The sequence below is a fragment of the Lygodium microphyllum genome, chromosome 14 (assembly GCF_053477565.2).
Source record: "Lygodium microphyllum isolate KBCC chromosome 14, Lygodium_microphyllum_v1.1.10, whole genome shotgun sequence".
Taxonomy (NCBI): domain Eukaryota; kingdom Viridiplantae; phylum Streptophyta; class Polypodiopsida; order Schizaeales; family Lygodiaceae; genus Lygodium; species Lygodium microphyllum.
The window spans coordinates 18,288,719-18,306,022 of NC_141148.1; the positions used below are offsets into that span (position 1 = coordinate 18,288,719).

Sequence of the window (17,304 nt, forward strand, 5' to 3'; positions counted from 1 at the left end):
TTGGGCTTTGCCATGCCTTCAACATTCAAGTGAAGCTCTTTGGCTAGTTGCCATTAGATGAAGTTTTCCCTAGTTGCAATATTGCCAGGCTTACTTTAAGTAATAAGTCACAAGAGCAAAGTTCAAAGAAAATGTTGATAGGTTCCTAAGTTTATACCCCTAAAGTTAAGAAACCCCCAATACAATCAACTGTTGAGATGGTAAGCTCAACACATGAGAACATTAATGATGGCCCACCTGGCTAGATGGGTCTGCACATCTACACTTAGCACGTCAATGGTCATTATGATCCTCACATGGCCAGTTACTTATCACTTACTATATTTAGTTTGTTACACCTACCTACAACTGGCATAGTTATAGCACCAGTTGATTAGTATAGTCAGTTACGTATTGTTTGACTTAGTAGGCCAGTTTTCTTTATGTTGTATCTTATCTATACTGTGTACATTATATTGTGTGTGAAAGAAGAAGAAGAAACCAACAAGAAAACATTCTTGGCCTCCATCTCTCTATTTGTATTTTTGAGTGACCTTCCTCTTGTATGTATGGTGTGTTTTTGGCGCAACAGCTCAAGCAAGTCGCCCCATCACGCAATTCTTGACATATTTTGAGAGCGGCACCATTGAGAGAGACCGGTTTTGAAAACTAAAGTGAAAGAGAAGAAGCAAGGATTCGAGCAAGCAAGCAATAGGTAAGTGTTAGCAAATTAGTCAGCTCAAGGTGAGTCTATGCTGCAGAGGCTATGGCCTTTTTATAGTTTTTTTTTTCTACATTTTCTAATGCCCTTTTTAGGGCTAGGGAGCATTTAATGCTGGCCGACTGCATTTAATGCTCCCCCCATTTTATACCTATATATTGTTGGGGCTCCTCCTCTTCTGTACTTCAGCCATCATTTGTGGGTTCTTCTGGAAAGAGAGGAGCCGGTGCTAGGGTGCCCACACAACCAATGACTCACTGTTGTATGCTGTTGTCTCGTGTTCAATATGGATTCCGTTTCCCGCGCATACATCTGAGTTCTCATTTGTATTTGTGTTTATTCTTTCTCGTCTTGTGTTTCAGCAGTTTATTTCAGCATGTTGTTTATGCTTCCATTGCTGCACCACTTCTGACATGGTATCATTTTTTCAGGTTTTGTGTTTCTGTTGTGTTTTATTGCTATTTTCAAGACTGATTTACCCCTCTGCTCCCCTGACGACTGCTGTCAACCTGATTGCGACCAGAATTTGGCTTCCCTACTCTGCGTTTTGATCAGCATATGCATCGCCTACCTGTCCAACACCTCCTGCTGCTTGTGTTTTCCTCATCAAGCTGCTGGCGACAATTCCCCACACCTATTTAGGCAGTGTGCAGCCTGCATTTTGCTATTTACAGCACTATTTTGGGCTGGGTGACTGGCAAAACATGTCGTTTTTACTGTTTCTAGCAAATTTCAACTAATTTTTTGACTTTGTGCAGCAAATTTTGGCTTCTTTTGATCAGTTTTTGGGTTATCCTGCATGTGAACTCTTGTTTTTTGCAGTCTGTGCTTGTGATTTGGCTGTGTTCCCTCTTCGAGTCCCTTCTTTTCTCTATTTTTTTTCTAAATCCTCTCCATTTGGCTCCTCCATGCACATCCACTGATGACAAGCTCCATGGACCTAATTATTACACGTGGAGTGCGGTGATAAAGGCTTGGTTTACTCAGAAGTGGTTATGGTACGTGGTTAACGGAGCTGTGGCACGTCCTCAACAACCTTCTCTTGTTCCATCTGATTTTGATGAAGACAACCATGAGGAGGTTGTGCCTACCTGGGATTCGGATGATACCGTGCTTATTCGGCCTTACTTCGGTGTATTTTCAAAGAAGTCCTACCGGTGGTCACCTCCTGTACTACAGTTGCAGATGTATGGTTGAAGTTACAGTTGATGTACGAGGCTCCTTCCACCGTGAGGGCCGTTACTCTCTATGGCCAGCTCCAACAACTGAAGTTTGAATCCAAATATACCATTCAATCCTTCCTACTTCGTGTTACCCAACTCCAAGACCAGCTTCCTACTTCTGACATGGTATCATTTTTTCAGGTTTTGTGTTTTTGTTGTGTTTTATTGCTGTTTTCAAGACCGATTTACCCCTCTGCTCCCCTAGCGACTGCTGTCAACCTGATTGCGACCAAAATTTGGCTTCCCTACTCTGCGTTTTGATCAGCATATGCATCACCTACCTGTCCAACACCTCCTACTGCCTGTGTTTTCCTCATCAGGCTGTTGGCAACAGTTCCCTACACCTATTTAGGCAGTGTGCAGAATGCGCTTTGCTATTTACAGCACTATTTTGGGCTGGGTGACCGGCAAAACATGCCGTTTTTACTATTTCTAGCAGATTTCAACTAATTTTTTGACTTTGTGCAGCAAATTTTGGCTTTTTTTGATCAGTTTTTGGGTTATCCTGCATGTGAACTCTTGTTTTTTGCAGTCTGTGCTCGTGGTTTGGCTGTGTTCCCTCTCCGAGTCCCTTCTTTTCTCTACTTTTTTTCTAAATCCTCCCCAAATGGCTCCTCCATGCACATCCACTGATGACAAGCTCCATGGACCTAATTATTACACGTGGAGTGCGGTGATAAAGGCTTGGTTTACTCAGAAGTGGTTATGGTACGTGGTTAACGGAGCTGTGGCACGTCCTCAACAACCTTCTCTTGTTCCATCTGATTTTGATGAAGACAACCATGAGGAGGTTGTGCTTACCTGGGATTCGGATGATGCCCGTGCTTATTCGGCCTTACTTCGGTGTATTTTCAAAGAAGTCCTACCGGCGGTCACCTCCTGTACGACAGCTGCAGATGTATGGTTGAAGTTACAGTTGATGTACGAGGCTCCTTCCACCATGAGGGCCATTACTCTCTATGGCCAGCTCCAACAACTGAAGTTTGAATCCAAATATACCATTCAATCCTTCCTGCTTCGTGTTACCCAACTCCAAGACCAGCTTCCTACTTCTGACATGGTATCATTTTTTCAGGTTTTGTGTTTTTGTTGTGTTTTATTGCTGTTTTCAAGACCGATTTACCCCTCTGCTCCCCTGGCGACTGCTGTTAACCTGATTGCGACCAGAATTTGGCTTCCCTACTCTGCGTTTTGATCAGCATATGCATCACCTGCCTGTCCAACACCTCCTACTGCTTGTGTTTTCCTCATCAGGCTGTTGGCAACAGTTCCCTACACCTATTTAGGCAATGTGCAGCATGCGCTTTGCTATTTACAGCACTATTTTGGGCTGGTTGACCGGCAAAACATATGCCGTTTTTACTATTTCTAGCAGATTTCAACTAATTTTTTGACTTTGTGCAGCAAATTTTGGCTTCTTTTGATCAGTTTTTGGGTTATCCTACATGTGAACTCTTGTTTTTTGCAGTCTGTGCTCGTGGTTTGGCTGTGTTCCCTCTCCGAGTCCCTTCTTTTCTCTACTTTTTTCTAAATCCTCTCCAGATGGCTCCTCCATGCACATCTACTAATGACAAGCTCCATGGACCTGATTATTACACGTGGAGTGCGGTAATAAAGGCTTGGTTTACTCAGAAGCGGTTATGGTACGTGGTTAACGGAGCTGTGGCACGTCCTCAACAACCTTCTCTTGTTCCATCTGATTTTGATGAAGACAACCATGAGGAGGTTGTGCCTACCTGGGATTTGGATGATACCCGTGCTTATTCGGCCTTACTTCAGTGTATTTTCAAATAAGTCCTACCGGCGGTCACCTCCTGTATGATAGTTGCAAATGTATGGTTGAAGTTACAGTTGATGTACGAGGCTCCTTCCACCATGAGGGCAGTTACTCTCTATGGCCAGCTCCAACAACTAAAGTTTGAGTCCAAATATACAATTCAATCCTTCCTACTTCGTGTTACCCAACTCCAAGACCAACTTCGTACTATACAGTCTGCCCTATCAGAGGCACATCTTGTTGGTACGGTACTCTACAAGCTTCCTCAGAAATTTGATGGAGTGGCATGGAGTGGCAAATGCTTTACAGGTGCAGACATCTACGACTCCCGTCAGTTTTCTTCACATATCCTCCATGCTACTTAAGCATGAGGCTACTTTGCGACTACAGGAGAGGCTTCCGTCACATTATAGAGGTTCAAATGAGGCTTTTGCAGCTTTAGAGAGGGGTTCAAAGATAAAGAAGTCGAAGGCCTAGTGTTATCACTGTGGCAAGAAAGGTCATTTAAGAAAGGACTGCAATGAGTTAGCTGCTTCCAGGAAGAACCAGGAGTAGAAGACGAAGCAGGATGCGGACACCTCCGACGAGTCATCTATCTCAGATTCTGACCCCAATCCTCCAGCCAAGGCGAAGTCCAAGGTGCGAAAGGGATCCTCTTCTTCGGATCGAGGGAAGGGCTTAGTGGCCCCTTCCTCAACTGCTTTCTAGTGGTGGTGATGAGAATATCACTCACGACTCTCCAGTGCCAGAGAGGGAGTGTGAGAGGGTGGTGAGATGGGGCAGCCGTGCCTCATCTATATGTCTATATAGATGCACAAGATCCAAAGAGAGATATCCCTGACGCATCGACCGAAGTCTGGCAAGTACAAATCCGAGACCTAGGATTGACATCCAAGTTCATGATAGGCTGGTTACTTGACAGAGAGCAGGAGGCTTTCGTCTGGAGCTCACATGAGGGAACACTTTGGTGGTTTTGGCCGAAGACAAGAATTCCATGGTCACATGTTCAGAGACATGTTTGGCAGATTGGTCTTGTATGTCCTGAGTGACATAGGTGACATAACACAGAGAGCTACTATGATTCTTCTCTATTTTCAGATGGTGATGTTATGATTGACATCGACGTCAAATACTCTCCGAGGCATCTTGGTGGTGGACTGGCCACTCGCTGCTTGGATATCCATGGTTCTTCTGGTGGTTCTATGTTGTATAGTTTATGATACCCCATCATTGTACTATTGTCTTGTATCAAATCACCCCAGATCTGAGAGAGGATGTTAGCAGATTAGTAAGCTCAAGGTGAGTCTGTGTTGCAGAGGCTGTGGCCTTTTTATAGTATTTTTTCTCGCATTTTCTAGTGCCCTTTTAAGGGCTAGGGAGCATTTAATGCTGACCGAACAGCATTAAATGCTGGTCGACTGCATTTAATTCTCCCCCCATTTTATACCTATATATTGTTGGGACTCCTCCTCCTCTTCTATACTTCAGCCATCATTTGTGGATTCTTTTGGGGAGAGAAGAGCTGGTGCCAATGTGCCCACACAGCCAGTGACTCACTATTGTATGTTGCTGTCTCGTATTCGATATGGATTCCGTTTCCTGAGCATACATCTGAGTTCTCATTTGTATTTGTGTTTATTCTTTCTCTTGCCTTGTGTTTCAGCAGTTTATTTCAGCATGTTGTTTATGCTTCCATTGCTACACCACTTCTAACAATAAGAAGCTCTTCGATTCTTCCACTCTTTCTCTTGGATAGTGCTTGTGGAGGCATCGAAAGCAGGGCAAATTGAAAACCTCAGATTGTTGTGAGATTTCGTGTGCAAGCAAAGAACTGCGTATTCTACAAATAAGCTCTTTAGGGCATTTTCGCTACTTTTTTTAGCATCTGAGGTCGTTTCAGACCCCATTTTAGAAACACAAGGTTGCAAACAACAGTTTCAAGACATACTGCATTTTAAGCTATGACAACTAAAAGTGAGTACACAAGTTACAAATTTCAAATCCGTAAGTTTTGAGGTGTTTACCAGGAAGCAAACATACATTTTATTTCCAAACAAGTTGCAAATTACATGTACTATTAAGCAATTAGTGAAAAAGATTGCTTGGTGTATTGTTGTATGCATGTTATGAAAGGTGACAAAAGACTTTATTATTATTTTGTATCATTTTTGTCATAATGGCGAAGAACAGTGGAAACCCTCTCATTGAGAAACTAGACAAGAACAAGTACCCATCCTAGAAGTTCCGTGTGATGAACTTCCTTATTAAAAAAGGCCTTTACAAGTTCATTTCAGGTGAAGAAAAGAAGTTAGAGCTAAGTAGATAAATTAAAAGCAAAGAAAGAATGAAATACAAATGATAAAAAGGTAATGTATTGGCTATTTGCAGTCATTGATAATACTATGCTAGGACATATTAAAAATGCAAAAACTTCACATGTAGCTTAGACAATTTTTAAAAACACATTTCCAGTAAATACAAAGGTATGAAAATTTCAACTCAAAGAGTTGAATACTTTGAAGAAAGAAAAAATGGATATTAATGAGTATGTTTTGAAGATGAGGAGCATTGCAGATACTTTAGTAGTGATTGATGCAATGCTTGATGATTATGATTTGGTTTTATCTACTTTGAGTGGCCTTAATAATGAGAAGGTCTGAATATTATTTATCACTTCTGTATACGTACGGAAGTCATTATCACATTTTGATGAGTTGGTCTTTCTCATAATCATTGAAGAGATCAATGTGCAAGGTAAATCATCTGAAAAAAGTAGCGAATAGGTCCAAGATTTTTACTCAAATTTAGTAAGGGAATGTGGCAGATCCTCTTTAAGAGACCGTGGTATGGGACATACTGGTGATAACCAACAAAACAAGTTAAACCAACAATTCAATGGAATAAAGGTTTCAAGAGGCCGTGAAACATTTAGAGGTAGGAGGAGCTCTAGAGAAAGAGGTGGATAGCAGAACAGAGGTTCTGAAAATTCTGATATTGTTTATCATTATTACAACAAAACAAGTCATTTTGCAACTCATTGTTATGCTAAGAAGGATAATATTCGCAGTGGTAAACTGCAACAAAAAAACTATGCATCGTCTTTATGACAGAATGAATACAAAAATAAACGTATGTTTATTATGCAATATATTATGAATATTGTTACAAGAAAAGGGATACATGATAATGTATGATATGTCGATTCTAGTGTATCTAATCATATGACCAATCATGTTGAATGGTTGGAAAGATGCAAGCTTTACAAAATCCAAGTTATGTGCAAATGGATGATAATTTATACCACCCAATTTCACACATTAAAAAGGTTCCCTTATCCTTGCATGATGGCCAAACAAAGAGCCTGTCAAATTTATTACATATGCCATCAATCACAAAGAATGTAGCATATGTTAATCAAATAGTAAAACAAGGGTTACAAGTTTAATTTAATATAAAAGGTTGTTTTGTAGAAAACTTTAATAATAAGTGTAAGTTGGTTGCAAAAGAAAGTAGAGTTGGCCATATATTCAATTTAGATGCTAGAGTTTCAGCTATGAATGTTACTATGTATCCTATAGGAAAAGAAGTGATTACAAACATTGAAATATGACATAAACATATTGGACATACAAATGTGCAAAGGGTGAAATTAATGCACTCCAAAGGATTGGTTACAAGGTTGCCTACTTTTAGACTTACAAAATTTCATAGTGTACGAAGAATATTAGTTTGGTAAATAGAGACAACCTTTTTCACAAGACAGGAATGTAAACAAAAATATACTTGATATTGTGCATGCATGTGTTTCGAAGGGCTACAAAGAACATTTTACTTGGTAGCAACAAATATTTTGTTATGTTTATTGATAATTCTTCAAGAAAGCTATGGATATATTTCATAAAGGAAAAGAGTGATGCATTTGAGTACTTAAAAACTTTCAAGGCTACTGTTGAAACAAAAACAAGCTTAAAAGTTAAATGATTGAGATCAGATGGAGAGAGAGAATACCTCTCTAATGGGTTTAGTGACTTTTTCAGGTCTCATGGAATAAAGAGACAGTTTACTTGTAGATATACCCCACAACAAAATAAGATTGCAAAAAGAAAAAATAGACATATTGCAAAAGTTACATGGCAATTAATAGCTAAAAAGAATATACCAAAATACTTTTGATTTCAAGTTGTTCATACTACTGTCTATATTATGAACAGAACTCCCACGACTATAGTCTATGGAATGTCCTCCGAAGAATGCTCTATAGGCAAGAAGCCCGATGTATCATACTTGACAGTGTTTGACCGTACTGCATATGTTCATGTGTTAGATGACCTAAAAGAAGCTTGATCCAAAGGCTGAAAAATATATTTTTATTGGATACTCTTTCGAGTAAAAAGTGTATTGTTGTTATAACCCTATCACAGATGAGTTCAGAGTGAGATGAATAATTGGTATACATCTAGTGGTGATGCATTAAATAATAATAATGATCATGATAGTCATGTGCAAAAAAAAGTAAGAATCACGGAGCCTTAGTGGACTAGAAATACCATCTGATATAACATCTAAAATTAGTCCTTGGTCTAGGAAACTCAAGGAGTAATCCCATATCATCAGGTGCATCTACAAGTGTTACAAGTAAAGACAAAGGGAAGAAAAACGTATCTGGATGATAATAATGCATCTACTAGTCACTTGAAATTTAATGGAGATACCAATGGTTCAAAGAGTTTGGATGATGAGCTTGATATTCTTTCAATCAAGACGCTAGATGTACATAGAGTACATGGTAATGTAAAGACTCCACTCAGTAATCCAGTGATACGCAGGTCTAACAAGGTTAGACACCCTATTAAAAGATTTGGTTTTAAAGACTATACACCTCACCATTATGCTTATTCGTAAAGATAGTTGAGAATATTGAACCCACTTATTTTCAGAATGTGGTTGGTCATGCTCATTAAAAAGCGGCAATGGATGAGGAGATGGCTACGTTAGAAGCCAATAAGACTTGGAATCTAGTATCATTGCTTAAGGGCAAGAAAGCCATTGGCTATAAGTAGGTTTACAAAATCAAGCATAATGCAAATAGTTATGTTAGCAAGTATAAGACTAGATTGATTGCAAAAGGCTATGCTCAAACATATGGCATAGGTTATGAAGAGACATTCAATCCAGTTGCTAAAATGGCAACCGTTAGATGTATGATTGCTTTGGCAGTAGCCAAAGATTGGAATTTGCATCAAATGGATGTCAAGAATATCTTCTTACATAGTGAATTGCAAGAAAAGATATATATGGAGTAACCAACAGGTTATGAGGATTTAGAGCATCCCACATATGTATGTAAGTTAAAGAAAGTGCTCTATGGACTGAAGCAAGCACTTGGAGCATGGTCTAACAAGATCGGCGAGTATCTTCTCGACATTGGCTTTTATGTTTCTAATGTTGATCGCTAACTTTATGTGAGAAAGGGAGATGCAGGTTTGATCATCATAGTCATCTATGTGAATGACTTAATTATTACAGGTAACAGTGACAATGAAATTACTGAAGTTAAAGACTTTTTAAAAAAGAAGTTTGAGATGAAAAATTTAGGTAAGCTAAGATACTTTCTTCGTATTGATGTGATCAAATGTGAGGATGGTATATAGCTATTCCAAAGGCAATATGACTTGGATATATTGTCCAAGTATAGTACGATAGCATGTGAGCCTCTTTCAGTGCCATTGGAGCAAGATGTAAAGTTAAGTGCTAATGTTGGGAATGAGATAAAATACCCTACTATATTTAGAAAGATAGTAGGAAGTTTGATTTACATGACTATCAAAAGACCAAATTTAAGTTATGCTATTGACCTTATTAGTCAGTTTATGCAAATGCTTAGAAAGTCTCACTTGAATATAGTTAGATGCATATTGAGATATATGAGATCCACTTTACATTATGGACTTTTTTATGAGGCAAGTACGGATAAACAAGTGTTTGGATATACAAATGCAGATTGGGCTAATAGTATGTCTAACAAAAGATCTACCAGCGAATTCATTTTTTGCCTTGATAGTGCAATAGTTATATAGAGTACCAAAAAGTAACCTACAGCTGCTTTATCGAGTACAGAGGCTGAGTACAAAGGTGCCGCTATGGTAGCACATGAGGTGATATGGCTGCAAAAGTTATTGGATGATTTGGATATGCAAGGAGATGGTCCAATTTTCATTCACTATAACAACATGAGCAACATACAGTTAGCAAGGAACCTAGTGTTCCATACTAAGACAAAACATATTAAGGTGCATTACCCCTTTGTGAGAGAGAAGGTACTTGCAAGAGAGATTGATTTGGTATATGTCAGTACACAATCAAATAGCCATTATTTTTACAAAGGCATTGGGTGCAAAGAAGCTTCGAAAATTTTAAGACTTACTTGGAGTTGCAGAGATAAAGTTGAGCTTGAGGGGGAGTGTTGTGATGGCAAACTCAACACGTGCGGACATTAATGATGGACCGTCTGGCTAGATGGATCCGCACATCTATGCTTAGCACATCAGTAGTCATTATGATCCTTACATGGCCACTACCTTATCAGTTATTATATTTAGTTTGTTGCACCTATCTACAATTGACGTAGTTGTAGCGCCAATTAATTAGTATAGTCAATTATAAATTGTTTGACTTAGTAGACCACTTTTCTTTATGTTGTATCTTATCTATACTTTATGTACATTGTATTGTGTGTGAAAGAATTAAAAACCAGCAAGAAAACATTTGTAGCCTCCATCTCTCTTCTTGTGTTCTTGAATTAGCTTCCTCTTCTATGTATAGTGTGTGTTTGGCGTAGCAACTCAAACAAGTCCCCCCACCACACAATTCTTGACATTAGCAACTATAAGTACTAAGCTTTATCAAAGGACGTCTCCAAAGCAATACTAAAGACTCAATTTGATACTTGAAGGTTTTGCGCAATATAAAAATCAGCCACCATATATGCTTTACACTAACAAGTATGATTGTGCCATCTTGTTCAATGTAATTGTCTTGTACACTAACGATGTTACATAGTAAACAATTTTCTACTTAACATATTACACTTCTAAGCACACTTATTGAAAATTGTACCTTCAATATGCCAAAACAGTTGAGTCCTGGTACTTTAATGTCTAAAAATGATTGGGAGGCTTAGCTCTTCCTTGTTCATGCAATATAGATTACTTGCATGGAATTTAATTTTCTGATACATTCTAGATAATGTCTTATTTTGTGTGCAGAATTTGTTTCTTGTGTTTCTTAACTCCTAATAAACTGTTTTCTACATGTGAAATTTTCTGAAACTCTTAACCTCGCCCCTACTAAACTAGCCCACATTGATCCTTTCTATATGCAAGCATTGCCTTACCATGATCTAAGTAGGACCCACATTCCTAGGCATTGATCCCTTTGTATGCATATAATGATTGGTATGGTTTGAGTTATCACAGCCACAATTACCTGCTCAAATCATATATGTGAAAGTATGTACTGTTAAATTTTGGTCCACAACTTAGGCCCATCATGACATATGGCCACTCATCAATCATTGGCTTTATTGCACAAGCTATCAATGAAGGAATTTCATTTGTTTAGGTACCTACGTTTAAATTAACCAAATCACTGAAATCTACCAAAAGAAACAACACAAGATCATTATTCTACTAAGTGTGATAGGGTGACAACATACTCTAGTGTTGATCAAAAGAGGTTCAAATTGGTCATGGCAGACCAAGTATGAAAAGTCAAATGGGGGACCAAGTTTAGACAACCAAACAAGAAGATGGCCACATGAAGACAAGGTAACTTTGGCATTGAAATAGCTGCTTGGGCCATGAGCAACGCCAAGAGACAAAATAAAGCTACCACCAAGACCAAGAGCATTAAGTGCAAGGACTTGATAGTCACTCAAACAATAAGCACATGTTACATGAACCATGCAACATTCAATTTGGTAGCATACAACCAAGGCATAACATAAGTAATGTGATGTGGTTGTATTGTGTCACAACCAAGATAGTCGTATGATATGTCCGATACAGAGACTTAATATGGCACCAGGCATATGCAAAAATTTTGCAAATAAATATGCTGGTCCATATGAATATTAAATGTGTATGAGCAAGCACCTAATGATCGTAAAGTTCAAAGAAAAGACAATCAAGAGTCAACTGTGGCCACCAAAGTGGAATGTTGAAAAAAAAACCAAGTTAAAATGAAATACACACTTTACCATAACATTCTTGGACAGTAGACACCTTGTTGGCCCCAAAATTGGCACCCCTTGCGGTATTTCCTTAGCTTTCATTCAATTGAAGGGAGTACAACTCGAGATTCTTCAATCTCCTCCTACTAATCAATTGCTCTTGCTGTCATAAATGACTAGCAAACCTTTTGGGTCATTTGCCTCTTGATTCACCCAAGACTTCTTCTCCAATTTGACCCTTGGTTAGCCAAATGCTGCCCCAAATCAATTCGGGATGGACTGGCTCTTGAAATCCCTTGATAATCTTTAATTATCAGCTGCTGATTTCAGTCCCTTGAGCCTTCAATCTCTGGCACGGATCCCATGGTGGCTACTAAACCCTAATTTCTGCTGTAAATTAGGATTTACTGCAGAAATTACAAATCAGCCCACCAAAAATGGCTGAGATCTCCTCCGAATGGCTAAGAATTGCTGAGAATGACCGAGCATAGGCTGAAGGAGATGAGAAAATGCTGTAGAGAGAGAAAATTCTGAGATTTGTTGCGAAGAACTGATCAAAATCAGCTGCTGCCCTGTTGTACCAGCCCCAAATGGATGCACCAACAACAATAGGAGCATCAGAGATTGTGATCTTCAGGAGAAAGTGCATCAGCAGCAATTGCAAGCTTCCCAAGGTCAAGAATATGCAATCTCCATCACCAAAATGGTCTCCAAAAGATGCAGCAACAGTCTAACACCTCTTTCCAACAGCTCCAAAATGAAAAAACGAGATTTCCCTCTCCCTTCAGCCCTATTTAGCCTTTCCCCCACTCACATGGAAAAGTTTTGCCAAGTGGCAGCTTTCTTAATCCATTTTCAACAATTTCCAATCATTTAATTAATTTTCAAAATTAATTTAGCCCTTAATCCATGCCCAAAAAATTAACCTTGCCCATCCAAAAATTAATTGGCTAGGCCATTTGCAACCCAGAGTGGTCCCATGCATCAATTGACCCTTGGACAAGCATTAATCCATTAATTAATGCCTAGTCCCTAGTGTCACCACTGATACTTAATGGCCAATTAATGGTCCTCGGGGCAAACTAACACCGAAATTCACCTAGAATCTAACAAGTGTAACTTGTTACAACTTTTGCCTTTGACACCCATCTTTTTCACAGGGTCCTTCGGCCTTAAACTTTAAAAAAGTAGCTTGCACCTCACATGTACAACACATGTGCATCTTTTAATTGCACATTTGATTAATCCTTTAATCAAATGTCAATTAAACATAAGCAAAGCATCAAATTTTCACGTCCTCGCGAAATCCACTACAAGCCTTGACAAGATTGTGTCTCACAATGAGGGTTTTTCCAAGTTGTGCTTCTCACGCTTATTTTGTCATTGGACTAATGGTGTCTCATAAAAAGAGTTCTCAAGTTTGACAAATTGTTTGAAGTAGAGATGTGAATCAAAGCAAGGGGATAACCTTATCATAGTGAATCTTATGGTGATAGTGACCATTACAAAAAAGCATAGAGACCACTAAAGTAAAAGCAAAGTGAAATGTTCAAAAGGTGGCAAATTCATCACTTCAAACCGAAGCAATACAACTAAGCACTATTGCAATTATAGCAAGTGAGTGTATCCCATCCAGACAAGTGGTAACTAACAAGGCAACTGCATATGCACAAGCACATGATGGTGTGCTAAAGTGACATGGTTCAAGCCAAGGACTACAATATAAAAACACAAAAGCTTCAAGATGTGTGTGGATGCAAACATGCACTTGACAAATGAGCAAGACCAAGAGTGTAACCTATACAAACTAACAAGTCCCACATGACATGACATGGCACACTGTGTCATGGGACATGTACTTTTATTACTTTGTTGTGGCATAATTAAGTTGTGCACATGTGAGGTGCAAATGTGACGTGCAAGTTAATTTGGGTACAATGAGAGTCCAAAACCCAAGTTGGGCAATGGGGGATATTGAAAAAAGTTGTCAAAGTTATGTTGGATACATACTAATCGGTGCTTGGCAACAATCTTGATCTTGGACATTAAATGAGCCCTTAGAAAAGACTTGAGGGCGTCATTTGGGGTAGGATTTTAAAAAAAACATTTAATGCCTACAATACTATTAATAAGGGTAAGAACAACTTTCAAGTTCCAAGGGCTTAGCACATTAATGTGGATAGACAATGGCTAATTTATGGGCAAGGACAATAGGATTTTTCATTTCCACAATTAATTAATTGCCGAAAATTAATGTGTAGAGCATGACTCTTGCATTGGAAAGGCTACCACTTCTCAAAGGGAGTGGATACCTGCCATTCAAGCTGGTCTGGTGCAGCTGTGACTCTGAGAAGATTGTTGGCAACCAGGTGACAGCAGTTGGAGGAGCTTCCAGCATGCAAGAGGCTGTCATGATCAGGTGCCAGCCAACAGGGGAACTCCAAATAGCAGGCAACAGCATTTGAAAGCTGTCCAGGTGCAGGCAACAGCATCCCTGACCCCTAGAGCTGTAAACGACAGCATTTGTGGCTGTTTGGCAGTGGGCAACAGCAGATTAAAGGTTGTCTATGGACCAATCTGATCATTTTCTCTCTCCTCATCATATCTGCTCTCTGACAAATTCTCTGCAGTCTACAGCAGATTTGAGGTGTACAGCAAGGCATTTAATGTCAAAAACCCTAGTTTCTACAAATTTAGGGTTGCTCAGCTACATCAGGAAGCGTGCCCATAAACTGGAAGCCTGTTGATCAGAGCAGCTGCTGAAACTGTAGAAATAATAGCAGACCTAAAGGGGATTGCAGATCCACATTGGGATTTGCCCACATGAAGTGTTCTTAGTTCAATTTGTGTCAAAATCAAGGGGCAAATTGGATTCTGATACTACTGCTCATTTGTGACACAGCTCTACTGCAAGGGGCACCAGTTTTGGGGGCCATTGGGTGCCATCTGTCCAAAATCCAACTGGTAAAGTATTAATTTCAGATTTGTGTGTTTAATGCTTGCTGTAAATGCTGTTAAATCAGGTCCTTTACCTCCCATGGCTCGTTTGCAAGATGGCTGTGTGCTTTTAAGCTTGTGTTTTTGGCTCTCATGGGTTTGCGTTTAAGCTTGTGCTTTGTAGCTCTAATTAAGAAGTATGTGCTCAAGGATAATTTGAAAATAGATGGACTACTTTCATTACTTGTGAAATCCAAAACTACCTAACCAAAAAGAAGTCCACTTACAATTCTCTTATTCCACTTGCAATTACCTCTGATCTTTAACTTTCCAAAAGAAATCCTAACACTAAAGAAAGAGTAATACCTGGGAAGTTTGAAACAGAGTCCTATCAAAACCACTGACAACACTTTCACGGAACACTTCTAAAGATGGATTTTCCACTTCAAGGTCACATCTGTAAATGATGCCTGGAGTCAAAAAGCTTGTGAAATTGAAAAAAACTTCTTTGTCTTCTCTCCTTCCAGAAATGCTGTAAATTGAACCAATATCAAGAGGTAGCTGCTGCAGCAGGTTTCCAGTTCCCAAATCTCGAAGCTGAATTAGATATTTCACATCACTTAGGTAACAGACAATCAATTGGTTCTCGTTGACACAGTGCACTGACTCCAAAACATCCTTTTCCGATTCAGGAATGACATCTAACCAAATATCTGGCTTCTTGATATCCACTCGAACTAGTTTGTATCTTGGAGCATTCTTATTTGTGCGAAAAGTGAAGACTGTGCCGTCATTCGCAACCATGTCATATTGTGCTTCAAAGTTATCCACCAGTTTTGAAAAGGGAAGAAGATCATCTTTCCCTTTGAAACCAGGTAAACTTTCTGAAAGAGATGAAAGATCGCAATAGTACAGTCTGTTGACAGGGTCACATCCCTCTGTGATGCACATAACCAGATACTGGAAACCAATCCAACAGAGCCAAGCAATCAGCTACTACTGTCAATGGCATATTGCTATCTTAGGCATGCCAAAATAAAAGGTCTGCAAAAATTTTTACAACAGAACTTCATGATTCTAGTATGACTAGATTACAAGCCTACACTTTTGGTTGCGATAAGGTTCAAATCTAAGACAAACCTTGCCATCATCAGTAACTACAGACTCAAAGATCCACTTTGAGTTTTGAGAGTCTTTCCAGCAAATAATATCCTCTTCCTGTTTGGTGCCCAGAACATGATAATAAAGCTGATGGTTCAAATTGATGTTAGTTTCTGTGCCAGCATCCAAGGATTCATCTATCCTGTAGGACAACAGAAAGAAGTTAGGTTGTTTGCAATCAATCATCCACGCCTGTAAGTGCAAGAAGTTACATAAGGAGAAGGGAACACAATCTTACACAACAGGTGCACAAATATATGAGCATAAAGCACCTATAAGATGTAAAGATAATTTATGGTGGACCCATAGACAACTTCATCCACATCCCACCCTTACATACTAAAGGAAAGACTGTATAAGCCAAAGCAATTTTGTCCTCTGCAGCTGCAATTTCTAGAAGATGCTCACTTTTTCTGGCTTCTTTGTGCTTCATTTACTTCAAATGCCTCTTAGTGCAGAATAATGTTTCAGAATTACAAGTCATTTTTGTTTCAAGGCTTCAAAGTAGTGTCTTACAGGGAAATAGAACAGTTCAAAAGTGCTGTACTGACATGTCAGTCCACATTTGAGATGACAAGTTCCCAAGTGAGGCATCCTGCACAATGGCCTTGTTGCCATAACATTAGTGAGTTCTACAGATTCCTCATTTTGCACAATTGTGCAATGTCATACAAGTTTGAATGCTGTTCTGCAAAAACAAGCAAGCACAGGTACTGTTCATTGCTGTCACCAGCAGCTCAAACAGAGCCAGGTTCTTGCTCACAAATGAGCATGAACCTTGCAAATCACTTCCTAGAGTTGCCATCTATGCATGAATTCAATTCTAGTATGCGTAATACATGAATTGTATTCTTGAAATCTGTCTGTCACAAAAGAGGCTGATGACAGCAATAGATACGTACACATAGAATTCATCTGTCATGCATGAACTGCAAGTGGTACTGGACTTTTCACAGAAAAATGTAGTTGACTTCCTGCAATTATAGTTTTTGACTGCAAGACTGGCTCTAGCTGCTTGCTGTCCTCCTCCACTAGCACACACAGTGCAGCCCCTTATCTGGCTCCTTCCTCCCTCTTCCCACTAATCTCCTCCCTGCACACTGACTTTACCCGCAGGCCCTAGCCCTGCGCTGCACCCTCAACCCGTTTCTCTCCCCCTCTTAGTCTCTAGCTGACCTATCCCTCATCCCAATGCACTCTCCACTGACAACATTTTGCCAGATTCCTCCTGTGCCTCTCATTGTTTTGAGAGTCAGTGTACCTAGATCCATAGCTG

General features: G+C 39.4%; 1 protein-coding gene across 3 annotated transcripts in view; it reads right to left on the reverse strand.

Moving 5' to 3' along the window:
* Positions 1-17,304, reverse strand: part of LOC148025377 (uncharacterized) — a 58,717-nt gene that overhangs the window by 5,167 nt on the left and 36,246 nt on the right. For all 3 annotated transcript variants that reach the window (XM_087692467.1, XM_087692469.1, XM_087692466.1), the window contains exons 6-7: positions 16,008-16,170; positions 15,234-15,827 (exon numbers count right to left, since the gene is read on the reverse strand). In XM_087692467.1, the coding sequence (XP_087548593.1) occupies positions 15,234-15,827; positions 16,008-16,170 (757 nt within the window). The remainder of the gene's footprint in view (positions 1-15,233; positions 15,828-16,007; positions 16,171-17,304) is intronic.